This window comes from Pleurodeles waltl, chromosome 7, assembly GCF_031143425.1.
Source record: "Pleurodeles waltl isolate 20211129_DDA chromosome 7, aPleWal1.hap1.20221129, whole genome shotgun sequence".
NCBI lineage: Eukaryota > Metazoa > Chordata > Amphibia > Caudata > Salamandridae > Pleurodeles > Pleurodeles waltl.
Window position 1 is genome coordinate 1,256,727,023 of NC_090446.1, and position 27,821 is coordinate 1,256,754,843.

The window sequence follows — 27,821 nt, forward strand, 5'->3', positions numbered from 1 at the left end:
ATATGCAGCATAGTGTGATCTGTTGGTGCAACAGAATAAAGAGTGAAACAGATTGTGGGAAACAAGTACTTTCCACCAAGTTTCAACATGGTTAACATTCCTTTAAAAGCAGAAAAAGAGATGGTGTGCAACAGGTTAAGCAGGATATTTGGTTGTGTTCTTCACATCAAAGTGAAGATGAATTCAAACATTTAAGGCACAAAAATATGTGGTACTAAATGGTGATATGGGCACAAGGAGGATAACTGCAGTGAAAGCAAATTCAAAACTCTTGAGCAGCGAGATTGGAGTTGGTGAATGTGGAAGTATTTCATTTCTAAATAAAAAATGTGGGCTGGTCCCCCAAGATTTTCTTAGGAGCTGGTGAGTGGGAATGTCACAGAGATTATCAATTTAGTTCTTGATCAAAGCATTGTAGGAGTCTGACAGCATCATTTAATTTAATTTAATAATACATATTTGCTAATAAAGTGCTTCCTAAACTTTTTGAACCATGACCCATAAACATTTGTGTCCCACCTACCTTTAATGAACATGAGGCAGCTGGGATTTTTCAATGTATTTTTTTAAAATCGTTTTTTTCATGTATTATTGAACATCAATATTCCTATCACACAATCTGATTATTTATATATAGTAGGACTTTCACAACCCACCAAAAATTGACTCACTAGCCACTACTGTGCCATTGGCTATTGTAAATATATAAAATAACGGAGGGTACTATTACAACTACAATGTTCACGACCTTTCCACATCATAACACACAATGCTGTTGTGTTCTATAGATTCACCTACAACAGTAAAACTGGTTTCTGCCAATTATTATTTTGACCCTTGGCCTCATTGTCTGCAATAGTTCTTTCTCAAATACCTTGCATGAACTTTCACAAGATTTTCATGAACATTGGAGAGTTGCAGATCCAGTCCTTCTCACCAAGGTAAGGAGGCCAAGATGCAGCAGGTCAGCACAGCCAGGCAGTAGTTCATCCAGAGCAGCTGTCCAGCAGAGTGGCAGTCCTTGTAGCAGCACAGCAGTCCTTCTTCCTGGACGGGTTTCCACAGGCCCAGACATGTACTGTAGTGGTAGAGTCTGAGGTCCAGTTCTTATACCCAGTGGTGCCTTTGAAGTGGGGAGACTTCAAAGAAGTCTTTGAAGTGCACAGAAGTCATCCCTTCCTGCCCTGGCTCCTGACGCACTACAGCGGGCTTATGCAGCCCTTTGTGTGATATAGCTTATTCAGGTGTAAGTGTGAGACTTTGGTCGCTCCTCCCTCCATCGTGTCAGGATGACCCATCAGGACCCATCAAGTCACACCTAAGCCCATTGTGTGTGGCTGTCTAGAGGAAATACACAAAGCCCAGATGTCACCCAACCCAGAAAAGTGATCAGAGACAGGCTACAGGCACACAAGGCTAAGAGCAGGAAAATTGAAACTTTCTAAAAATGGCATTCTCAAAGTTATAACAATAATTCCGACGTTACATAGGATTCGTATTGCAATGATATTGGTACTAAACATGACAGATCTCCCTCCCCTCAATTGGGAACCACAGCTTATTAAATGTAAAAAGGAATCCCGAATGTAGTGAAATATGAATTTGGGAGTTTTTCACTATAACCAGGACATGTAAGAAAGGCACATGTCCTACCTTTTAATTACATAGCACCCTGCCCTATGGGATACTGAAGGCCTACCCTAGGGGTGGCCTATATGTAATAAAAGGGGAGTTTAAGGCTTGGCAAAGGGTTTTAAATGCCAGGTCGACATGGCAGTGTGACACTGCATTCAGGCTGAGATGGCAGGCCTGGGACTTGTTTTGGAATTCTACAAAAGTGGGAGGCACAATAGGTGCTGAAGGCCCACGGGTAGCATTTAATTTACAGGCCCTGGGTATATGGTATACTACTTTACAAGATACTTACAAGTAAATTAAATGTGCTAATTATATATATACACCAATCAAACCATGTTTAGGGGGTGAGCACAAGCACTTTAGCACTGGTTAGAAGCAGAAAGAGCACAGAGTCCTAAGGCAACAAAAACAACTTGAGCAAAATTGGAGGCAAGCACGCAAAACGTCTGGGGGAAGACCACCCTAAAGCTGACAGGTCAAACAATGAACGTATGTGTATTTCTGTGTTCATGCTGTGAATGGGTGTGTGTGTTTGTATGTGCTTGTGAGTGGGTGTGTGTGCGATTGTGAACAGATGTATGAGTGAGTGTGTATGTAGATGGGTGAGTGTGAGTATATATGGGTGTGCATGACCCATCCACTCTCTGTTTGAATTATCAGCCGCCTCTAATAGTGTCTATAAAAGACATATGAAGTAAATTAAAGTAGGTATAATTCAATTTAAAGAGTTTTTAAAAAGTCGATATATGTAATGGCCTCCAAATATATCTCTTAGAATTTACCCTCTTCAGTGAAGGTAAATGCCCTACCACAACAATCAGAACCAACATACCCATGATGAGAATCCTTATGTCTTGTGTCCCAGTGTTTGTCTTTCAGTACTTGAGAAATATTGTAAGGTGTATCATCAGGGACAGCATTGTGGCCTGGGAATGTAATACTTATTCAGTAGAAAAGTGAAAATGATGGCAAAACAGTTAAAACTGTATCTCCAAATTAGAATCAAGTTCTAACTTGGATGTTGGCTTCAGTCTCTAAGCATTTGTAGGAGAGTAGATGTTTAATCGGTTTGAGGTACTGGAGATTTCCAAATTTGTAAGTTTGTGGCCCGAGTGAGACAGTGGAGCCAAGAGCAAAACATACTGACGTCAAAACGGATGGAAAGAAAGCTTTCACTTTTTATTTGTCAATAAGTGAGTGCTTAATCTGGTTTTCATGTATGAGAGTCAAGGCCTGACTGCAATTCCAGCCCAACTCTACATAGATATTATTTTCTGGCCAGTAAAATTGCTCAGATATTCCCACATCATTGAAATATGGTTGCAGTAAAATAGGCCAATCTTTATCCATGAATGCCAATTCACAAAAATGTTAGGGGCAACGGAAGTGAGATCAAGGCCCTTTGATCCATGATAACATCACAAGAATTGACGTTACACAATGTTAAGTAAGTTTTGTCTCAAATCATTTCACAGAAAGCAACATCTCTAAAATAAAATAAGTGCACCATAGGTTCATTATTGATAATATAACAGAACAATTGCTAAACCAGTCATTTAAGCTTTGTCACTGTACATATACTTATAAGTCTACTATCACTTTTCCTAGATGCAGCCATCACATATCTAGCTGCAGCCATTACATTCAAGCCATTCTATACCCAAAGCAAAATCTCAATTTCTAGTCACAGCCCTATATACAGTGCCTAAGAACAAATTCAACAGGAAAATTACCATAAAAGAAACCATATTTCTGACAAGGGTGAGGCCTGTTGCTGCAGTAGCTAGACACAGCCTTCAAAAGCTCACAATATTGGCCCCAACTCCAAGCATTTCATCCTGTTTTAGTGGTAATCCTCCCTATCCTGCTAGAGAGTAGGAAGTCATTTCCTCCCTTTTCTGCTCTTACAGCTACTCTACATTTCCACCATTTTGGAAGTGATTATGTTCATTACTCTCAGTAGTCTAACAAATAGCTAGACAGACATTCTAAGCTTTTTACAGTGCATGGTTTAGAATATATTATTCTGCACCACTATGCCAAGAGTCTGGAGTCGTTCTCCAAATCCATAGAAAACTGAACAAACAGTTTCTGTAATGACCTTAACAAGGTGCCTGATTTATATATTGGCGGTCAGGTTCTCCATCACAACAGTGAAAGATATTCCTGCTGTCATAATCTTACTTCCATTAAATTCTTTTAGATTTACATTTTAGAGGATGGGATATCTGTCCCCGTTGCAATGGAGTAACCCTCTGTCAATGTCTATATCAGGCCCTTTGTCTTAGACATTAACTTCACCCAGCGGTGATCCAATGCCAGCAGTGAACAGCTTGTATAGATTCCCTCTACCCAGCTCTATCCACCTTTAGATACTATGCCAAAGAAATATCTCCAAATAAACACACCCTGGCTATCATTACAAGTGACCAGTTAAATTGTAATATATTCACAACACTTGGCTGCACATGAATCACAATTATAAGGGTACAATGTCTATTCGCCTGGTTATTACCAGGTGCCATAAATATCATTCCATTTGTTGCATTCAGCAGGTCAAACCTGTCAGAATTTAACAAGAGGAAAAGGCATGGTTTTCAAAAGGACATATGGATTTTTGTTTGGTAAGCACCGTAATCCACATGTTACCACCAAAAAGTTGGAATGTGCGAAAATTATAGCATCCAATAAAATTCGAATACATTGGTATCCCAGTCTCAGTGGGCTTTGCACAACTCATCGCAGAAGTGTAGGATGCCTAAGCAAATATAAAGAACACAAAGTTTACTCTTTCCTTACATTTAGTATCTTTGGATGGCAGACCTAGCTCAATGGATGGCAGAGAATGCAGTACATGGACACAGTATCTGGGCACCACTGATGGGCGCTGCAAACAGAGGTTGCATGCAATGAATTAATTGGAGCTTTGATATACAAGATATACAACATGGGTTCACATAATTTAAAACAGCATACACATCACGTACTCATAGACTGACTCCAGGAAACATTGAAGGGGAAATTCACAGCAAACTTTAACATGAGGTTGATGCAAAATTAAAGAACACAAGTGAGAACACTTTTGATGTTCCAAAAGTACTGGAGAATATTATTAGAATGCTTCGGACACATTTAAAAAAGGCACTGAAAATGGATATTTCCACTTAAATACATATATACTGCATTGCAGAAACACTGAAAAAAATATAATGGTACCCCCAATACTAATATGGAAGTCATTTGAAAGAAACCAAGGGGCAGATTTAAGAGCCCCTAGCACACCCTTGCGCAACATTAGCTTCATTTTTTTGATGTTAATGCAGCCCAACGAGGCCAAAATCACCACACCAAATTTACAAAGTGGCAAAATGCATGCATTGCGCCACTTTGTAACTCTTTGAGCTACATTATGCCTGCGCCAGGCATAATGTATGTGAAGGGGGAGTTCCTTTGTTAAGGGGGCCAAACAAATGCATAAAGAAATCTAAGAGATTGCTTTGCGTCATTTTTTTCAGCACTTTTAACGCCTGCTTAAAGGGACAAACACCATTATTTACAATGGGCCACAATGGGTTTTTCAGGATTAGTGTCAAAATGTTTCACTCTAATTCTACAAAGCTCCGAACTAGCGTCAAAAAGATTGATGCCAGTTCCCTAATTACTGCCATGGTGCACTGTATCTTGGATACAGCGCACACATGGTGGTGTTACAGGGGCGCTAAGGGGAACAAGAAAGTGGCGCTGCACTGGATGTAGTGCCACTTTTCTTAAATCTGGCCCCAAGCTTCTTTAAAAAGACTCAAGATAGGTTGTAATGACAGTACATTTTGTAACAGGTGTACAATTTATCTGGTGCTGCTGGGTGAAATAAGAAAGTGGAGATTAGTGCCACAACTACTAATTCAAAATTAACATTTCACAGACAAACTCGGTCAGCACAAGAAGCAGGTGACAAGCAGCCAGAGAATGAGCCCCAGGGGTGTATGACAATGGTTGCGTGACATACCTTCCTTTGTCCTGAGCATTAATATTAAAATGCACCATTTCTTCACAATAAATACCTTGATTCAGTCAATGTTTTATACTTTTGTTTGCACTCACTGTGTTCACTTTCAAAAAGTTCATAAAAAGACAAAAGTATCAAGGTGTTCATAGCAGCTCACACTCACGCCTTTGCAGGGTTTTCCTTCTGCTGCATGTCCTGGGGACATAAGAGGAAGGGAAATGATCACCTCCCTTTTCTCCCCTAGACATTTGGTAGCCAATAGAAAGCTGCTGAAGGGATAGGGGTCCGGTAAGGGGCTGAAAGAAATCACCTTTAAGGTGTCCAGGTAAGGGGCTGAGGGAGGGGGGAGAAGAGATAACTACACAATATAAACTTGAGAGCTGTGTTTGCTTTTTGCTCTTTGTGCATCCCAAGGACCACTGACAATGGTCACAAGACTAGTGCCAGGGGTTGCAAAGGGCAAGGCACAGTCACAGACAATTGGCATCCAAGTCTTGATCGGGCAAAGTGACATTCTATTGGGGGATACTGCCCTGCCCGTCGTGTGATCGGGCCCTGAGTGTGATCATAACTTCAATGATGAGTTCCTTCAATAGTCTGTGTATGACCTATAATAGCAACAATTGCAGAGCACGGACTCAGGCCTCCTACAATGTCATTGATGACATCTCCTGTGTACTCAGACGTCTTCACTGGTTCTTGATGAGACAATTTAGGGTTTTTGCCTTGCACATGCAGTAATGTATGACTTACCTGTAAGCAGTCAGTGGTGAAGAAGACACTTATACAGGACCAGTCATTTAGAAGAGAGAAACAATTATTTAAGGACAAATCTCAGATGAACACGTACCTGATATTTTTTAGACTGTACTCTACCATACCAACTTTTATTCTAGCCAATGTACTACCTTAATTAAGTTTGGAGATTTTCCATCACTACAAAAGTTTGAAAATGTGGCCTCTGTCATCCTCATTCAATACTGCAAAGTCCACTTTGACCATTACCTGCGACCAGCTTAGGTTCTCTGATATGAGCACCAATGATATCTCTATTTCAGAATGTACTTATTTTGCACAGGACCCAAAAAAGTGTATCTGCTCCCCTTGCTCACTGACCTAACATGTCTTAAGTTCACAAACCTGCCCTTTGAAACTATTCCTAATAACAAAAAAATCAGAGCACCTTAACTTCTTCCTGAAAATAAATTAGATCAATACTGTAGGAAGTTACTACCATTTGTAATGTGTACTTCCAGATTATTGTCCTATTTTTTTTACTGTCTTGGGAACTCTGTGCACTTTACCCCTGCTAACCAACAGTAAAGGTTCTATGAGTCTGCTTTTTAACATGGTTGTATTGGCATAAACGTAATTGGCATAGGTAACTTACGGATAAGTCCCTAGTATATGGTACAAGATATATCCAAGGTATGTAATTTAAATGCCACTAGAGGAGTGCAGAACCTATTGTGGCACCCACTACAGTGGAAATGCAAAATCGGCTTCAGGCCTACCATTGTGTTTTAAAACTGCAATACAAGCTGTCACACTAACCCCTTTTGACAGGTGTGGCAGGTCCAAACATTGCTTTTATATAATAATAAGTTACCCCTAGGTAGGCCTTATAGCCGATAATGCAGAGTGCACCCTATTTAAAAGTGCAACATGTAGCGATGTTAAGCTAAACATGTCCTTAAGTGACTTGCACCCAAAAACTATTTTCACCATAAGAAGGTGTTCCATAGTGCAACAGTGGGATGCACTAGTATAGGTAATATTGCTATATTTGGCTTAAGAAACAACTCAACATATTATTGGTGGACCTTAAGGTCTCAAGGCCTGAAATAATGAAAATGCCAAAGAAATTCTCTGTAAGTTGCTGGTTATGCTACATTCCATAATGACCAATTGTGAGTGTGCTTTTGTTCAGGACAACTCTCTTAACGGCCTGTCCAGCCGTGAAGGCTGCACCACTGCATAATGGAGCAGTTCTATGTGTGACTATTGGACCTGGCCTTTTTACAGGGTCATCCCCAAACTTTTTGCCTCCTTCCTCCTATTTTTTCTGACCTGTTGTTGTTGGCTTTTGAACTCTGGGCACTTTACCACTGCTAACTAGTGATAAAGTGCCTATGCTCTCTGTGTAAATTGTACTTGTTAGAAATGGGGTTTTTGGTTGGCAGTCAGGTTGCCCTCTGTCCAAGCAAGAACCCTCACTCTAGTCAGGGTAAGTCACACACAATCCAAAATCAGCCTGTGCTCACCCTCCGGTAGCTTGGCACGAGCAGTCAGGCTTAACTTAGAAGGCAATGTGTAAAGCATTTGTGCAATAAATTATACAACACCATAGCATAACACCACAAAAATACACCACACAGTGTTTAGAAAAATATATAATATTTATCTGGGTATCTTCAGGTCAAAACGATCAAAGTTGCAATACGAATTTGTAAAGATATCACTGTCTCTTACTGTGGGTTGCGGGGAGTACCAGATGTCCCGGGTCTGTGCGTGGATTTTCCTGCTTGTTTTCCGGCTGCGCGTCGTTCTGCGGGGCTGCGCGTCGAAATTTCGATCTCACGGCAGGCGTTGCGTCGATTTCTCCCGGGAAGTCGGGCGGCGTTGTCCTTGCGAGGCCGTGCGTCAAAGTTTCGATCTCACGGCAGGCGTCGCGTCGATTTCTCCTGCGGAGTCTGGCGCCGTTGTCCTTGCGAGGCCGTGCATCAAAGTTTTGATCTCACGGCAGGCGTTGCGTCGATTTCTCCCGGGAAGTCAGGTGGCGTTGTCCTTGCGAGGCTGTGCGTCAAAGTTTCGGTCGTCCCGAAGACGTCGCGTCGATCAGCGTCGGTGTGCGGCATTTTTCTTGCCGCGGAACAAGCTGTGCGCCGAAAAGTTCGGCGCACGGAGCGTCCAAGAGGAAGAGAGAAGTCTTTTTGGTCCTGAGACTTCAGAGAACAGGAGGCAAGCTCTATCCAAGCCCTTGGAGAGCACTTTTACAGCCAGACAAGAGTTCAACAAGGCAGCAGGCCAACAGCAAGGCAGCAGTCCTTTGTAGAAAAGCAGACAGGTGAGTCCTTTGAGCAGCCAGGCAGTTCTTCTTGGCAGGATGTAGTTTCTGGTTCAGGTTTCTTCTCCAGCAAGTGTCTGATGAGGTAGGGCAGAGGCCGTGTTTTATACTAAGTTGTGCCTTGAAAGAGTGTCTAAGAAATGCACCAAGCCCCCTTTCAGTTCAATCCTGTCTGCCAGAGTCCCAGTAGGGGGTGTGGCAGTCCTTTGTGTGAGGGTAGACCCTCCACCCTCCCAGCCCAGGACGACCCATTCAAAATGCAGATGTATGCAAGTGAGGCTGAGTACCCTGTGTTTGGGGTGTGTCTGAGTGAATGCACAAGGAGCTGTCAACTAAGCCTAGCCAGACATGGATTGAAGGGCACAACAAGATTTTAGTGCAAGGAAATGCTCACTTTCTAAAAGTGGCATTTCTAGAATAGTAATATTAAATCCGACTTCACCAGTCAGCAGGACTTTATATTACCATTCTGGCCATACTAAATATGACCTTCCTGCTCCTTTCAGATCAGCAGCTGCCACTTCAACAGTGTATGAGGGCAGCCCCAATGTTAGCCTATGAAGGGAGCAGGCCTCACAGTAGTGTAAAAACGAATTTAGGAGCTATTTGATTTACTTGTAAGACCCTAGTAGAGTGCACTATATATGCCTAGGGCCTGTAGATTAAATGCTACTAGTGGGCCTGCAGCACTGGTTCTGCCACCCACTTAAGTAGCCCCTTAACCTTGCCTCAGGCCTGCCATTGCAAGGCCTGTGTGTGCAGTTTCACTGCCACTTCGACTTGGCATTTAAAAGTACTTGCCAAGCCTGAAACTCCCCTTTTTCTACATATAAGTCACCCCTAATGTGTGCCCTAGGTAACCCCTAGAGCAGGGTGCTGTGTGGGTAAAAGGCAGGACATGTACCTGTGTAGTTTATATGTCCTGGTAGTGTAAAACTCCTAAATTCGTTTTTACACTATTGTGGGGCCTGCTCCCTTCATAGGCTAACATTGGGGCTGCCCTCATACCTTGTTGAAGTGGTAGCTGCTGATCTGAAAGGAGTAGGAAGACCATATTTAGTATGGTCAGAATAGTAATACAAAATCCTGCTGACTGGTGAAGTTGGATTTAATATTATAATTTGAGAAATGCCACTTTTAGAAAGTAAGCATTTCTCTGCCCTTAAATCTTTCTGTGCTTTACAATCCACGCCTGGCTAGGTTTAGTTGACAGCTCCTTGGGCATTCACTCAGACACACCCCAAACACAGGGTACTCAGCCTCACTTGCATACATCTGCATTTTGAATGGGTCTTCCTGGGCTGGGAGGGTGGAGGGCCTGCCCTCACACAAAGGACCACCTCAGACACTTGCTGGAGAAGAAACCTGAAACAGAACCTGCATCCTGCCAAGAAGAGCTGCCTGGCTGCCAAAGGACTCACCTGACTGCTTTCTACAAAGGACTGCTGCCTTGCTGTTTGTCTGCTGCCTTGCTGAACTCTTGTCTTGCTGCAGAATTGCTCTCTAAGGGCTTGGATAGAGCTTGCCCCCTGTTCCCTGAAGTCTCAGGACCAAAAAGACTTATCTTTTTCAACTGGACTCCTTGTGCGCCGAAAAATTTGACGCACAGCTTGCTCCGCGGTGAAAAATTCACTGCACGATGATCCGGAAAGACGCCGCTCGACCCCGCAAGGAAAAGATTGACGCAACGCCTGAGGTGTGACCGGAACTTCGACGCACGGTCCGCCTGGACAACGCCGCCCGACTTCCAGAGAGGAAATCGACGCAACGCCTGCCGTGAGGGAGAAAATTCCACGCACAGCCCACCAGAATGAAGCGCAGCCAGATAACAAGCTTAGGATTCCACGCACAGACCCCGGGACATCTGGTAATCCTGTGACCCACAGAAGGAGACTTCCTGCGCGCCGACAAATTACGCACATCTTCCCCGTGTGAAAAATAATGACGCAAGTCCATGTGTGAAGGGGCGAAACCGACACACACACCATTTATCCTGGAAAACGACGCACGCCTTCCCCGCGTGAAAAATAACGATGCAAGTCCGTGCATGAAGGGCGGAAACCGACGCACACACCATTTTTCCATGCATCTTCTCCTCTGCAGCCCTCTGCTGAGATTTTCCACTCCAAACCAGGTACTTTGTGCTTGAAAGAGACTTTGTTTGCTTTTTAAAAGACGTAAGACACTTTATATCACTTTCCAGTGATATCTCTACAATTTCATATTACATCTTTTATCGTTTTGACCTGAAAATACCCAGATAAATATTATATATTTTTCTAAACACTGTGTGGTGTATTTATGTGGTGCTATATTGTGTTAGTGTATGATTTACTGCACAAATACTTTACACATTGCCTTCGAAGTTAAGCCTGACTGCTCAGTGGCAAGCTACCAGAGGGTGGGCACAGGATAATTTGGATTGTGTGTGACTTACCCTGACTAGAGTGAGGGTCCTTGCTTGGACAGGAGGTAACCTGACTGCCAACCAAAGACCCCATTTCTAACAGTGACTGTACGGACGGTCACTTTCAGAGCAGCACGTTGGAACATTGGCAGCAAAAACGATTTTCTTACTTTTAATTTGCCCACTGGGGTAATGAACTGTGTTTTATTATTTTGTTTGGCTTCAGCAACCCACCTGGGATATAATTTTAAAATGTGCAGGACTACCTTTACCAGGATGCACTTTGCAGCTCACATGAGGTCCACTGGGACAAAATTGGTATTCAACTGATATCAGGTGCCTGCAATTAAATCTGCTGAGCAGCCAGGCAGTTGGCCTTTGAAAAAGGAAGGAAATGTTTGTTCTCTGCTGATGAAGGGATTAACCCAGAAACAGGTGCCCAGAGATGTTTGAAAATACAAGGCTTGAAATAATGAAAATGCCAAAGAAATTCTCTGTAAGTTACTGACTTTGCTCAAATCTATAATGACCAGTTGTGAGTGCGCTTTTGTTCAGGACAACTCTCTTATATATTTATATATATACATATCATATGCTTGTGGTCACCACTAGGTCATTATAGTTAGGACCTAGTTTCTCTAGAAAGAGTGTTTATTGTTTTGCTAATAACTTTGGCGGAGTTTGATGAATCTTCACAAAATCTTTTTTTTAAATATGATGCTCACTTCAGCTGCTGTCTGAAAAGCTTTGGGGTGATCCGTCAAGCGGGGCTGAGAAAAAGAAGAGGTCCCAAAACATATTTTTCGTATTCATGTTTCCATAGGGAAATTGAACACTGATAGCACCCAAACCACTTGACGGAATTACACCAAATTTGGCAGAAATTAAGCTCTTATATGGTGTAAATCCATTCAGGAGTTTTTGAGAAATGAAAGGCAGTCCAAATTTGTATATATAGGGACCAGAAGGATTTGCAACTCCTCCCAATCTCATGCTGAGATCGGAATGGCTGCCAACACTTCAACAAGGAAGTGTTGGCAGCCATGATGGCACTCGGCTCCAGCTGAGTCCCTCAAAAAAAGAATAAAAAAACAGAAGGGGACAAGGTACAGACACCCTAACCCCTTAGGTCTGGTGCTGGGGTCCCAAAGGTATCCACCCAAGGCTAAAAAGCATTTTTTTTTAAATGTTGCTGTGAATTGTGGCTGATCCACAAATCCGGGGAAAATTATTTCAAAAAATGAAGCGCGGGCTCCTGAGCTTTGTAATCCTGACGCCCCCGGGTGGGCCAAGTCCTGGGGGTGTTGCTCATATAACCCCCCCTCCCAAGCCCTGGAGACCACCACCTCCCCAGGGCTTGAATCTAATTATATGCGAGGGGCCGTGCAACCCCCTGAAGCCCCGGGGACCGCCACCCCCAGGGTTTGAATATATTTATATGCAGGGCACCATGCGGCCCCTCAGCAGCCCAAGGGACCACCACCTCCGCGGAGCTGTTGACAAATTGTGTGTGGGGGGTGCGCATCCCTCCCGCAGCCCCAGAGACCACCACCTCCTAGGGGCAAACACTAAAAAATAGAAAAGGGTCCATTTCAGGCGTTTGCCCTAAGGTAACTAAAACTCATGACCTCACCATGCACTTCTAACTACCCCAAAATTTATGACACTCATAACATCTTTGATAACATCATTGATAATATCAATGTAATATGTGCAGTAACATTTTTGAAGAACAAACTATGTATGGCAAGGGCGCGAGTTATATTTACCTTACGGCACAAGTTTTAGTTACTTGAGATAACTCTAACTATAACTGGTGAATTTCTATGGTTTTGTACATTTAAAATGTGAGCCTAACTGTAACGTCCCTGTTACCTTTATTTTTTTAAGTGAATTTCTATGTTTTTTTAAAATGTATTTCCTAACTATAATATCTCCGTAACCTTTGCTTTTTATATATATATGTATTGGTGTAGCACAAACTCGACCCAAAGGTCCAAACTGACCAGCAGCCAGCTGAGATGTATGCCTACTAGAACAAATATTCAGATCCAAAACATAGACTCGTCAACCAAATTCATTGGCCTACATATGTATTAGCTAAACGAGGACAGCCATGGCATGCAAGCACTGGCAGCCCTGATCATTATTAAACTATGGTTGAAAGACCTGGAGGAATGAGTCCCCTCTGAAAATGACATACTCAAGGCTTTTCAAAAGCAAAATACGGGGTAACATTAATCACCACATGGTACACTATACGAATAGCATGTGCGATTCCCTAAACCCACCCCTGCTCCCAGTATAACAGAGCCCCAGGACAGGGAAAGTCCCTAACTAGAAGAAAATGACCATACACAAGAGAGGAATATTTAAGCACGAGCATGAAATAAACACCATACCCCTGTGCAAGGCACAAAAGAAATACATAAGGTGCCCAAACATCATTATAACGATAGAGGCACTATAACACTCATATATCCCCATTTCCCTATACTATGATCTGCGTACAGGTAATTATAATCCTAAAATGTAACTTTAAGTGCCTGTAGCAAGTGAACTGAGCAGAGAGCCACCAGTGTAGTTTCAAAGCAGTGGAGATACGGACCACGCTAAAGAGTGAGTTATTGGTGATTTTCAATGCTACTAGTATTTCTTTAACCAACGATTGTGAGGGATCTCAAACTGGAAGTAGCCTCCCCTGAATACTAGACGTAATTAGCTGTTTAAGTCAATGTTTGAAAAAATCATATGAGTTATTATCAAAGCAAACTTCTAGTTTTTAGATTTTCAGAAACACGTTAGGGCAATAGAACTGGTTCGCAAAGTAATCTACATGGAAGCACTATTGATTTAAGTTTACCCACCAGCTACAGATCAAGGTGTGATTGAGTTAATGTTCATTTCAAGGTATCATTACGTGGAAACAGAAAGCACTCTTAATGTAAGCTTTTGATGATGTTCTGTTTGTTGGGTCCTTGTCTTATTGCCCTTCTGACTAGTTTATAACACCTCAGAATTCACACTCTACTGAGAGCTGAGTCTGCAAGTTACTAACAGATACTTTTGTTCGCCTGTGTTTCCGATAATGCTTTTGTGGAACTACCACTATACTAGGAAATCGTGTGAAAATGAGCACAATATTGCGGACTCTGCAATGTGCAAGGTGAGGGAGTTTGTCCACCACAAATATAGGATTTGATCAATAATTTCCATGTTCTGTTTGACTGCATTTATTTAGAATGCCTGTGCTATGTGCAAAGGATATATATGCATGCAGACAGCTGCTCTACATTCTTCCCCTAATTTATTAAATAGTATGTTTGTGAACTCAGTGATCCAGGACTCCTCTGACAGGTGCTCCTATTAAAATATTGAATTTCCAAACTGTAAACTGCGCCTATCTTGATTTACATTCTTTCTGTACTTCTGTTCCAAAAAGTTGATTTAGTGATCTACAAGAGTAAAATATGTTCTGTTCTCCAAGTCCGCCTCTGAACTATGGCAATGTGTAATCCATCAGTAACCTCCAGAATGTAAAGGTTCCTAACATGTTTAATAAAAACATATTGCACTATTTTAAGCAAGATTATGTGCGCCAAGTGCATATTGCTTTCAAAGATAGTGCACAATGGAGCACTGAAAGAGTTAGGAAAGATACATACATCAGGCCGAATGCAGCAGATTAATTGTATGTTTCTAGATGCTAAATTCATGCCGGTGCGTTATAAGTTTTCCCACAAGTGGAAGGCCAATAGGAGGAGATGCGTACGTTTGTGCTTATGTCCACAATTTCTAGTTGAGGCCATACACTCTGTGGGAAAATCACAAGTGTAGAATTAGGATAATTGTGAAATGTTACCGATTTCTTCTGCCTTTTTTTTATTCAGATATAAACTATTTCTGCATGTACAGATTTACTTTACTAACATAGCTTCGAAAATGAAGACTCACAGATTCTGCCCCACTGACTCATTTGGACCTCTACAATATTAGCCTCCAAAATATTCCAACATTCAGATGGTATAAAGTGTATCTCCACCAGGGGCACAAGGCGTACAATTCTGACGTCAGATTGTTGTATTGAAATTTGTTTTCATTTGGTAAGTAGTAGTGCCAGGCCTACATTCTGGAAAACAGCCCACTACAATGCCTTAGCTTGAACGCATTAAATTTGTTCATTTCTGACTTTTATTATGTATTAGGGCACACAGGATGATCTGAATAAAACAGCAATCTTTCGTGGGATTTTTTGAAGATTTTCCCTTAGTGCTAAGGGGGTAGCCCTCTGCTATCTCATTTATCGTGTCTTTGCAAAAATGAATGTTTATAAGAAAATGCACGTTGAACTGCTATTTACTTTGTTCTTGAAATGATATTGAATTGAAGGTGTTTACATATTCATAAAATGTGTGCCGTAGTACTCAAACCAACCATTATACATGTTTGTAATCCATATTAAAAATGACCTGGACTGGTCCTTCATCAGGGGACGTTTACTTTAATACAAAACATTCTGGGAAAGAACGAGGCAAGATTTTACCAATAAGAAGATGAAATATATGTGTCTCATAAAGAGAAATACAAACGATTAGTGCCCATTTAGTAAAATTTAGACGAAAGATACGATTCCTGCCACCTAAACGACTCCAGCTTTGCTCTACCCCTTAGCACTAAGAGGATAGCTTCAAAATGTTCTATTCGGAGTATCCAATGTCAGAGGATACACCTGTGAGGCCCACATTAAAATATTGGAACATATCACAAATTGGATACCGTGGTACAAACCATTGATGTACAACCTCTGAAAGTATCATTTAAGTATTAGCTTCTGTAGGATGCAGTACAAGTGCCAGGTTGTTCACATATAATGTGGAATTTCCTGTACATTTAAAATTATAATCTACCTATGTCTTAAAACTGACAAAGTCCAATGTTCAGAAAATGACCTGCACTGAGCGCTCTCACAAAAGCTCTCTGGCTAACACCTACCACCTCACCCAACAGCGCTGTGCAATCATGTTGGATTTTGAACACACTGCATAAGTGGAACAGCATGATTGCCTTATATACATTGTGTACTTGTCTGCAATTTTATGACATTCGATACTTTGCCAGCACAGTCTGGCCTTTCTAGTTCTGTTGATTTGCTCAGCTCCCTGAAGCCTCCAGAGTCCCTGGATTGTAAGCCCTACTTGTGAGGGATAGCTGTTGTTTTATTCTTTATATTGTTTTTTTTTAAGTCCCCTCAAAGATACTACTTACTACTAGTAACAAGTGAACACGAACTGATGTAAATCAGAAAGAGAACGTGCATCTAAATAAGTTCGGCACGTTTATGAGGGGCACATTAGTTCCGTTTAAGATTTTGTAGTCTAAACTTGCACTGGCAAATGGTGCGTTTGAGTAGGGGAAATAAGGACCTACTGCTTGTTCAAAATGCGATTATTTGTGTGTTCTGCTTCACTGTTTAGCTAAGATGGAATTGTAAGATAATTTCAATAAAGCACGTCACATTAAAGAGAACCAGCAAAAGCAGCGCCAGATGTCATGGAAATACTAGGGACAAGTAACAAAAACAGTAAAATATGTTACCTGTTTTAATAGAAGCATCATCAAAGGTAAGACCGGTCCTGCTGCCGTCCTGTTGTGCCCACGCTTGCCGGTATGGGGACTGCCTTCAGATGCCATCCCGGTGCCCACTGCCATAGACTTGTTTATAAAAAAAATACTATGAGTCTTTTTAAACTGTGCAGTGAATGTTCAGATTGTGCCCTACAGAATAATGAAAGATGGCACATTTACAAGCTCAAGGATCATTGTTTCGGCATTGAAGAGCTGACTTCACGATCCCGGGAACTTTTTCCTCTCATTCTATTTAGTTGAGATTGTTTTGAAGACCTTGCAAAGATGTGTTCGCGAGCCCCGAAGAGTTTGACGCACTGCAGGGTTCGAAAGGGAGTCTGTAAGTTCTCACAGTGTGGCGGGGGTTGCAGTTAGGGCGTCTTCGTGCACTTCCTTCGTTAGCAGACAGTGAGACATTCCCCTACAAGTCATACGCACATACATATCGTACAGCTGTTTACGCCGCTGAAAAATGAAAGATAGGGTTCGCTCGATTAGACTTTTTTTTTAGCCTGGGTACGTTTTAAAATGAAACACTACAGTGAGGACCTACCATAACCACAGGCGTTCACGACGTTCTCTTATTGGGATAAACACGCCAAGGGTGCGCGCAAATGGAAGCCACTACGTAACATGGGGCTTCATCAAATGAGTCCATGTAGCCCAACTGAGCAGCTGTACAACAATTGGGGTTTGGTGAAAAGATATCGTCAGACTCTGATCAAATACGTTGCACTTATACATTTCAGTTTCTCATGCTTCTGGAACTTGCATTCCCGTCATTTTTTCAGAAAGATAACAATTCAGACCATTCCTAAGGTTTCAAAAATGTCTACTTTTCTTCTCTTGTATTCGCTCGTTTTTTTCAGGTAGACTCAGGTCCATGATTGCAAGGTGCAACTCTCCCAACTTCAGTTCCTGCAAAGCCCTAATGCATTTTACCATGCCAGTATCTTCCGCAGCTGCACATGTCATAGGTTCTATACTTGTAGAGGGGTGCATCTATACTCGGGTTCCTTGGGAAACAGTTTCTTCATGTGTTGTATAAGAGCCTCCGTAGTCACAATTTGCAAACCCTTTTATGGAACTGAGTTTCCTAGTATCTACTTCTGAATCAGTGGTACACAACTGTTTGCTGATTAATACTTCTGCTATGTAAGTATTATTGTATTGCTCCTTGTTCTAGGACTCCTAGTCACCTGTCCCAAAGAGGTGACCTTGGTCTCATTTCACAGGCCCATTGTATGCTGATGTTGACTGTTGGGATGGAAAAGTCCGCTGCATCGCAATGGACGTGTAGTCCTGCCCCGAGTGCCCAAAGTGCTCCTGATCCACGCTCACAAGGCTCTCCATGACAATTGACCTGCCTACCTCAATGAGGGTCTCAACTTCCACGTCCCAACACGCCAGCTCCGCTCTGCCAACCTCACCACCGTTCCCCGCGTCCACCGTACCACAGCTGGTGGCAGATCCTTCTCCCACCTCGCCACCAAGACCTGGAACTCCCTCCCCGTCAACTTACGTCTGACCAAGGACTTTCTGACCTTCAGGAAGCATCTCAAGACCTGGCGCCTTGAGACCCTACCGGGTGAGTAGCGCGCTTAACAAATAATTGATTGATTGATTGACATATACTGTTGTCTGAATTCCTACTTGTGATTTTTGTTGTCATTGGCAAACACAGGTAATGGGTGTGCTCCTTGACATAGCCGTTTCTCACCAATTGCGGTCTTCTTGGACTGGGAGGGGTGCCCAAAATGCTACCCTCATGGTGGTGGAAGGATACTGCCTTTTCTAGTTGTTAGTATCTCCCAACAATGTCTCCTGGGAAAGGACTAAGCATCAGGAGTGACCCCACTATTAGGCCACTACAAATGACCTAATACTGTTCAGTTTGTGCTCAAATGGAGAATACCTAAGAATGTCAACATGGTACAATACAATGTCTACTTAAACATCTTTGTAACTGGAGGTCTACTAATATGATATATGCATTTGGTGGCCATATGGACTCCTTTTTATTGGGCAAACCACCCATATGATCAAGACCTGTATCATCCAACATAAACGTATTCATTGTGGCACTGAAAATGCTCCCTTTGATTCATATTTTTAACACAGAACCATTGTGAAAAAGAGTTTTTATGGCAAGCCACAAGACAATCCTGACACCCAATACGGGATGGTGACCTGTTGCAATTACTGACACGCTGTGAGTGTCACTGAATTTCTAAATGCGACATGGTCAACAATGGTATGAACACATTGGATGAGGGGAACAGCATGATTGCCTCATATTAATTGTGTACTCCTGTGCAATTTAAGGATAATAGATACTTTGCCAGCGCAGGTTCGCCTGTCTAGTTCTGTTGATAAGCTCAGCCCACGAAGCCTTGAGACCCCCTAGATTGTAAGCTTTATTTTTATAGAATAGCTTTTGTTTATTCTTCATATTGGTTTCTTTTAATTTCCCCTTAGTTATGTTATGATTTATTTATTTAGGTGTAAAATTTTATTTAGGTGTAAAATGCTGTAAAAGGCTGGATTGATTAATTTTAATATTTCCTTTGGGGCTCAATCCTCTCTGTTCCTTTTGGCCGTTTCAACCTATCCTGTGCTGTTCTTGCATTTTATCTTCAGTTTTCCCAATTGTGGCAGTGATAGGTTACCACAATTTGCTCCTGCTCCCGACTGATACTTTCTGCACATTTAGACGTACAGTTAAATTTTTTTAACAAACCTTTTTCTGGGGACTGTAGATCATATGTTACTCTCAGCACATGTTGGTACCACAGATCTCCAATACAATTCAGTTATCGTTCTAGTTTTTTGTGATGCACTGTGTGCCACACACCATGTTAACTGCAAAGTTTTAAAGTTTAGATCAGGATTCTGGTATGTTTATGGCACAAATCATTTGTGCCCTGCTCCAGGGTGCTGCAAATTTTTGTTAGAGGATTCTTCTCTACAGGTATGGGCTATCTTAATTTAATTATTGCTGTGCAGTGGTCCGTGTGTATTGAGATCTCTCTGATTTGAGAGTGTTCCTATCTTTTTCCTAGCTCTTGTGCGACACAAGCACAGTGGCTGCAGCATACCATGTAGTGATCGGGAGGAGAGAAACATACCTTTTTATCCTCTGTCACTGGAGTGAGGCCTACCACATCATTCACCTCTTTAAAGTTCCACTGCTGTACTCTTAACACACCCTTGGTCTACATCAGTTAGATGTAAAGAGCTGTGCAGCGTAGGAGTAGTGACTGAGCTGGTTGTATGTGTGCCTGGGAAGGGTACAATACAAGGATAGAGCAATGATGTGCAGTACATGCATGGTGAGTGTATATATTGGGTGTATATATACCTGCGAGGGATACATTACAGGAGAGATGAAGTGCTGTGCAGTGCGTGCTCAGTGGAACCATGTGCCACGTGTATGTATACTTGTAAAAAATACAATACATGAAGGGTAAAGTCTTGTGCAGCACACCCAGTGACTGTGGGTGCTTGCAGTGTGTGTGTTTGCAAATAGCACCCCATGGCTGTTAGACTTTTCATCCTTGCCGTGGTCTCCCTTAACTTTTTGCCTCTGTTCCCCAGGTTGTTGATGTGTGCTGGACTCTGACTTTGCTGTTTTTGCTACTCTGGGCACTTTACCACTGCTAACCAGTGCTAATGTGAAAGTGCTCCTTTACAAAATGTGTATGTAATTGGCTTATCCATGATTGGCATATTTGATTCACTAGTAAGTCCCTAGTAAAGTCCACTAGAAGTGCCAGCGCCTGTGAATCAAATGCTACTAGTGGGCCTGCCGCACTGGTTGTGCCACCCACATGAGTAGCTCTGTAACCATGTCTCAGACCTGCCACTGCAGTGTCTGTGTGTGCAGTTTTTAACTGTAAATTCGACTTGGCAAGTGTTCCCACTTGCCAGGCCTACACCTTCCCTTTTCTTACATGTCAGACACCCTTTAGGTAGGCCCTAGGTAGCCCCAAGGGCAGGGTGCAGTGTATGGTTAAGTTAGGACATTTAGGGGGTCATTCTGACCCCGGCGGTCTAAGACCGCTGGGGCCAGGGTCGGCGGGAGCACCGCCGACAGGCCGGCGGTGCCCCGCAGGGCATTCTGACCGCGGCGGTTCGGCCGCGGTCAGAAGAGGCAAACCGGCGGTCTCCCGACGGTTTACCGCTGCCCTTAGAATCCCCCATGGCGGAGCAGCTTGCTGCGCCGCCATGGGGGATTCTGACACCCCCTACCGCCATCCTGTTCCTGGCGGTTCGCCCGCCAGGAACAGGATGGCGGTAGGGGGTGCCGCGGGGCCCCCGTAAGAGGGCCCCGAAAAGTATTTCAGTGTCTGCTAAGCAGACACTGAAATACGCGATGGGTGCAACTGCACCCGTCGCACCCCTGCAACTACGCCGGCTCAATTCTGAGCCGGCGTCCTCGTTGCAGGGGCATTTCCTCTGGGCCGGCGGGCGCTCTTTTGGAGAGCGCCCGCCGGCCCAGAGGAAATGTCTGAATGGCCGCCGCGGTCTTTTGACCGCGGTGCGTCATTCAGCGGCGGTACCCTGGCGGACGGCCTCCGCCGTCCGCCAGGGTCAGAATGAGGCCCTTAGTAATGTGTTTTGTATGTCCTGACAGTGAAATATTGCTAAATTCGTTTTCACTGTTGCAAGGCCTGTCCCTCTCATAGGTTAACATGGGGGCTACCTTTAAATCTGATTAAAGTGTAGATTCCCTTTGGGAGCAGATGGACATGTGGAGTTTGGGGTCTCTGAGCTCACAATTTAAAAATACATCTTTTAGTAAAGTTGATTTTAAGATTGTGTGTTTGAAAAGGCCACTTTTAGAAAGTGATCATTTTCTTGCTTATACAATTTCTGTGGCTCTGCCTGTTTGTGGATTCCCTGTCTGGGTCAGTTTGACAGCTGGGCTGGTTGCACCTCACACTAGACAGTGACACAAAGGGAGCTGGGGGTGTAGCCTGCATATCCTGATGAGTCATCTGTGCTAGGAGGGAGGGGAGGCGTGGTCACTTACACCTGAAAGGGCTGTGCCTGTCCTCACACAATGCAGTCTCCAAGCCCCTGGTGAGTGTCTGGGACCTGGCCTGGGCAAGGCAGGAATTCACATTCAAGCGATACTTTGCTTTGAAGAAGGCCTACTTCAAAGGAGAAATTTGGTATAAGAAGGGCACCCAAAACCACAGACTTTAGATCACTTCTGGACATCAAGAGGAACCTCTGCCTGGAGAAGAGCTGAAGAGCTAAGGAGAAGTGCTGCCCTGCCTGTGACTGTGCTTTGTGGAGCTATCTTGCAGTTGCTGCTTCTGCCTGTGCAAGGGGACAAAGACTGGACTTTGTGGTATATTCCTGCTTGAAAAGGACTCTCCAAGAGCTTCGACTGAGCTTGCCCCCTGTTCTGAAGTCTCAGGGCCATCAAAGACTTCCCTTACCAGCACCTAGCCTCTCTGCTGAAACTCCTGCCCTGACAAGTGGTGCCCTATCCAGTCCCTGGGCCCTTGAAAAGAAAAGCTGGTGAAAATTCAAGGAAATCGACTTCGGACGACACCGGACTGATGCCGCTGCTGAATCCGGTGGTGACGCCACCTGCAACCGACTCCGTGATCTTCGCTGGAACTGGCATGGGCAGTGCAGGGGCCCCCTAACAGGGCCCCAGCAGGATTTTCACTGTCTGCTTTGCAGACAGTGAAAATCGCGACGGGTGCAACTGCACCCGTCGCACCCCTGCAACACCGCCGGCTCCATTCGGAGCCGGCTTCAATGTTGCAGGGCCTTTCCCGCTGGGCCGGCGGGCGCCCTTTTGGGGAAAGTCGAAATGGCCCCTTCGGTCTTTTGACCGCGGAGCGGTCTTTCGACGGGGGAAGTTTGGAGGGCAGCAACCGCCGCCCGCCAAACTCGGAATGACCCCCTAAATCTTTAAAAATTCTTAACTTGACTTGTGTATGGTGGATGTTTGTCGTTTTGGTCTTGTTTTGTTTAGATACATATTTCCTGTTGTTCCAAACCTGTGTTGTGTCATTTTGCAGTGTTTTCATTAAGTTACTGTGTGTGTTGGTGCAAATACTTTACACCTAGTACTCTGAAGTTAAGCCTACTGCTCTGCCAAGCTACCAAGGAGGTAAGCAGGGGTTAGCTGAGGGTGATTCTCTTTTACCCTGACTAGAGTGAGGGTCCTTGCTTGAACAGGGGGTAACCTGACTGACAACCAAAGACCCCATTTCTAAAATTTGTGATCAGCAGTTGGGGTTTGGACTTGTATTTGTATTTGACATACAGTAATTAAGTGTACACTACTGTTTTGAGTGCAGACCACTACGTGACCACATACTACTTGTTTGGTGATCTTTGATTTTTTTCTCTTTTGCTTGGATTTTCCCTGCATCCATTTTTGTGGTAATCTTTGATTGACTTCTGAACTTCTTTTGGGAACTTTTCTGCTTTTTGGAACTTTGCACTTTTGTTGACTTTTCAGCATGTCTCAATCTGGAGATGCATCAGTTGGAGCTGCTTCTGACCTGGAAAAATTGGATAGCTATACCAAGGCTCAGCTAAAGCAGTTCTGTAAAAGTTTTGACTGCCCCATTAAGAGCTCATCCAAGAAGCAGGCGCTGCAAAAGGCACTGAGGTCCTGGGCGACAGCCAAGGGCACTGAAGGGCACACAGAGGATGAGGAGGATGAGGAGGAGGAAGAGCAGTCCAAACACAATGGTACTGTGGGTGGGCCTGTTATTTGCAGGGAGAGGGTCTCCAGGGCAGGTAGCAGTGTCTCATCTAGAGGTCTGACCCCTGAGGAATTTCAGGACAGACAGGCATAGAGGGAGCACCAGAGGGAGTTGGAGAAAATGAGGATGGCAATTGAAGAGAAACAATTGTTGTTGGCTCATGAGCTTAGCTTGAGGGAGCTGGATCAGAGGAGCAAGTCTAGTAGGGATGGTGGCAGCCACATCACAGTGCAGCCTGAAAGGAGGGTGCACATTCCTAAAGATCTTGTGAAGGATTATAAAAGGGAGGACAACATATATTTGTGGTTTAAGTGGTAGGAGTGTGCGCTCCATATGAATCTGGTCCCTGAAGCTCATTGGATGGTGGGTCTGTGAAAGCACTTTGAGGTGGAGGGTAGGGATACACCGACAGCCTTAGGGGATGCTCAGAATCTCACCTACTCTAGCATGAAGGATGCCTTGCTTACAAGGTATGGTCTTATCCCTGAGCAGTACAAGGATAAGTTTAGATCCTACAAGAGGAAGGAATCCCAAACATGGTTGGAATGTGTTGATTCTTATTGCAGGTCAATGGATGGTTGGGTGAAGGGCAGTAAGGTAACTACGTATGAAGGGCTTTACAATCTGATTACTTGGGAGCACTTGTACAGTTTATGTTTTCCAAAGCTGCGCCAGCACCTGATTGAAGCAAGCTGACTGACCCCAGAAAGCTTGCGCAGGAAGCGGACCGCTGGGAAAGCACCAGTGTCCAAAAGAGGTATGGGGGAGACCAAGCCAAGGGTGGGCAGGGTCCCTCTCAGAAGAAAGGGGGGGGGGTAAGGATAAACAGGGGGAGTTCTCTAAAGGGCCCAGGGTAAGGATTCCCAACGCCCCAGTGAGAAGAAGCCATGGTTCTCCAAAAGGAAGCCAGTGGCAGGTGGTCCCCTACGTAAGTGCTGTGCATGTGACCAGGTGGGTCATGTGAGGAGGGACACCAAATGCCCCAAAAGTACACCGGCATCCACTGGTGCGCCATCCCTGGGTTTGGCCAATGTGGCGCTTGGGGAGGAGTTGGTTTCAGGTGGGCGAGAACCAGCTGAGATGACCCTTATCTCACTAGGGGACAGTGAGATGGCCCAGAGAACTCTAGTGCCTGAAAACACTAAGAAGTACAGGCAGTGGGTGAGCATTAATGGACAGAGGGTGGTGGCTCTGAGAGACACAGGAGCCAGCATGACTACAGTGAGGAGTCAGCTGGTGTCTGAAGGGCAGATTGATCCCTGGGTACTTCACCAAGGAGTTGCAGTGGACAACTCAGAGTGCCTCTGCAGAGTGGCACAGGATTCCTTTGAATGGGGGGTGTCTCAGGTTCCTTGAAGGTAGCTGTGAGTCCAATCATGCCTGTTGATTGTTTGCTAGGCAATGACCTGGAGGGTCCCCTTTGGAAGGAGGTGGAACACAGGTCTCACTTGGAGATGTTGGGCTGCCTGGATGGCAGCCCGTCAGGGTAATCAAGAGCCCCTGGAGCCTGAAACAGTGGCCCAGGGGACCGCCAAGAAGAGGAAGGGCAGGGGGTACGGTAAACCAGCCCCAGGAAGTTGCCATGGTTCGGGAGGAGGCAGAGCCTGAGGGTGATGCCCTAGAGCCTACAGTGTAACAGGTAGCTGAACTGGGGTAGGTCCCTGAGCTGTCGCAGTGGCAGCAGGAAGGGGGGCCCACCAGGGAAGCATTATGTGCCGCATAGAAGACATGCCTTATCTGGAGGGTTTGCGGCAGCAGGCTGCAGACCAGGGGGCTGGCAAGGAGCCAGGATCACACCTGATCTATTGGGAGGATGACCTCCTGTATAGCGAGCCTAAGGTTCCTGAGCCTGGGTCAGCCCGTGTGCTGGTGGTACCCCAGTGCTTCAGGGCCTTCTTACTGGGGTTGGCTCTTGATGTGCCTTTAGCTGGACATTTGGGGCAGGACAAGACCTTTGAGAGGCTTGTCACACATTTTTACTGGCCCCTTATGCGCAGGCACTCAGATGCACATTGCAGGTCTTGTCAGACTTGTCTGGCAAGTGGCAAGAGTGGGAGGAAATGTAAGGCTGCCCTTCAGCCTTTGCCTGTTGTCATTACTACCTTTGAGAGGGTAGGCATTAACATTGTGGGGCCTCTGCATCCCAAGACAGCCATGGGCAACAGGTTTATCCGGTTCTTGGTGGACCATGCCACCCGGTACCCAGAAGCCATTCCTTTGAGATCAATCACTTCCCCTGCAGTGGGTCGTGCTTTGATGGTTTTTTTTACCCGCATGGGGTTTCCCAAGAAAGTGGTATCTGATAGTGATGCCAACTTCATATCCATGTATATGAAGTCTCTGTGTAAGGAGTGTGGGGTAACCTACAAGTTCACCACCACTTACCACCCCCAAAGTAATGGTCTGGTTGAGAGATTCAACTGCACTCAAAAAGCATGATCAAAGACCTGTCAAAGCCCTTGGAAGTGGGATGTCCTCTTGCCATGCCTTTTGTTCACCTACAGGGAGGTGCCTCAAAAGGGACTTGGGTTTAGTCCCTTTGAGCTGATTTATGGTCACCCTGTGAGGGGACCTTTGAGTCTGATTAAGGAAGCTTTGGAGGATGCTCCTAGTAAACCCACCCAGGATGTATTCAGTTACATGCTGGTTTTAAGAAACCAGACTGCCCACTTCAGGAGTCTCGCTCAGGAGAACCTGAAAGCAAGCCAGGAGGACATGAAACGCTGGTATGACCAGAATGCCACTCTGGTCGAGTTTTAACCAGGACAGAAAGTGTGGGTGATGACACCAGTGGAGCCTAGGGTGCTCCAGGATAAGTGGACTGGGCCATTTGGGGTGGTGGAGCGCAAGAGTGAAGTCACCTACCTGGTGGACTTGTGGTCTCCAAGGAACCCTTTAAGGGTCCTGCATGTCAACCGCCTCAAACCTCACTTTAAGCGGACTGAACTGTCCATGCTCCATGCGACAGATGATGGGGTAGAGGAGGAGAGTGAGCCTCTTCCTGACCTTCTGTCTGCAGGAGAAAAAGATGGGTCAGTGGAGGGATTGATCCTCTCCCCCTCCCTGACTCAGGAGCAGAAAGGTGACTGTCGCCACGTGTTGGGACAGTTTTCCTCACTGATTTTCCTGATCCCAGGAGTCACACACTTGTGCCCACATGATGTTGACACTGGGGACAGTACACCCATTAAACAGAAGGTTTACAGGGTGACTGACAGGGTCAGGGCATGCATTAAGGGTGAGGTATCCAAAATGCTTGTCCTAGGGGTTATTGAGCACTCCAGCAGTCCTTGGGCCAGCCCAGTGGTATTGGTCCCAAAGGCTGCTGCACCTGGTGCCACTCCAGAACTCAGGTTCTGTGTGGACTACCGGGGACTCAATGCGATCAGCAAGACGGACGCACACCTCATCCCCCTTTAGTATTGTGGAATATAAATTAACATCAATTGCTGATGATTGCAGTGTTGACCTACCAATTTGTTCTGCAGTTTCTGTTGTAACCAAGCCCAGATCTTTGCATCATTAGAATTTCCAACTTTATTGTGTATGCTATTAACATACCTGCTGTGTAAAGGAATCACTGTACATATCACAACCACGCTTTTCTTACAGCTATAGAGGCTGAATTCTGTGCCTTTCCTGCAACAGTGTTTTCTCCCTTCTTGTACCAGACCCTCACAAGTATTTCTTACTCAGAAAATTTGGGTTATCTGAGCACTGGCCTTTTACTAATGGAAGTTACAATGTATATTCCTTTCCCTGATCCATTTCACCACCAAGTGTTCCTTCAACATAATTCCACTCGCATACAGGTTGTCTCTTCTTAGTTCTTGTGACTTGGAACTCTATTCCATTTCTTTATCCCCAGCTTACCTCTACTTTGCGATCATCTCAGAGAAAACCTGCTCATGGCCCTACTTCACATTCCTCTATGCATAGTTTTTTTATTCATCTGCCCATAGAGCTCCATATAAGAGAGGGAGGCAAGAAAATAAGTGGTGCCACATAGAGATGCAGTGGTCAGGCTACTTACAGTGTAGCAAAGAAGAACAGGAGCAGGCTTTGTCACCTGTTTAACTCCCAACAGTCTTTTTCACAATCACTATCCTCATCTGCACTCTGACTGTAGTTTATCTGCTAGCATGCTATTGCATTCTGGTTCATGAAACTCTGTACCAGTGTGGCTGGAGTTCTCAACTCGGTGCTGCCATCTTAGCTCTAATATTTATTGGTCATAATGTAATAAGTATGGAAGGTTGGTTGTTAGGCTACTTGGCACTCGGCCCAAAAGGTATGCTCACTTGAGAAGTCACTCAATAGTATGGGTGTGTGAACTTT

General features: G+C 44.5%; 1 protein-coding gene across 1 annotated transcript in view; it reads right to left on the bottom strand.

Annotated features, from left to right (window-relative positions):
* Window positions 1-17,288, bottom strand: part of GLP2R (glucagon like peptide 2 receptor) — a 754,367-nt gene extending 737,079 nt beyond the window's left edge. Inside the window, exon 1 of the mRNA XM_069200419.1 lies at window positions 16,714-17,288. Within this exon, the coding sequence (XP_069056520.1) occupies window positions 16,714-16,827 (114 nt within the window). The 5' untranslated portion in view covers window positions 16,828-17,288. The remainder of the gene's footprint in view (window positions 1-16,713) is intronic.
* Window positions 17,289-27,821: the final 10,533 nt, after the last annotated feature.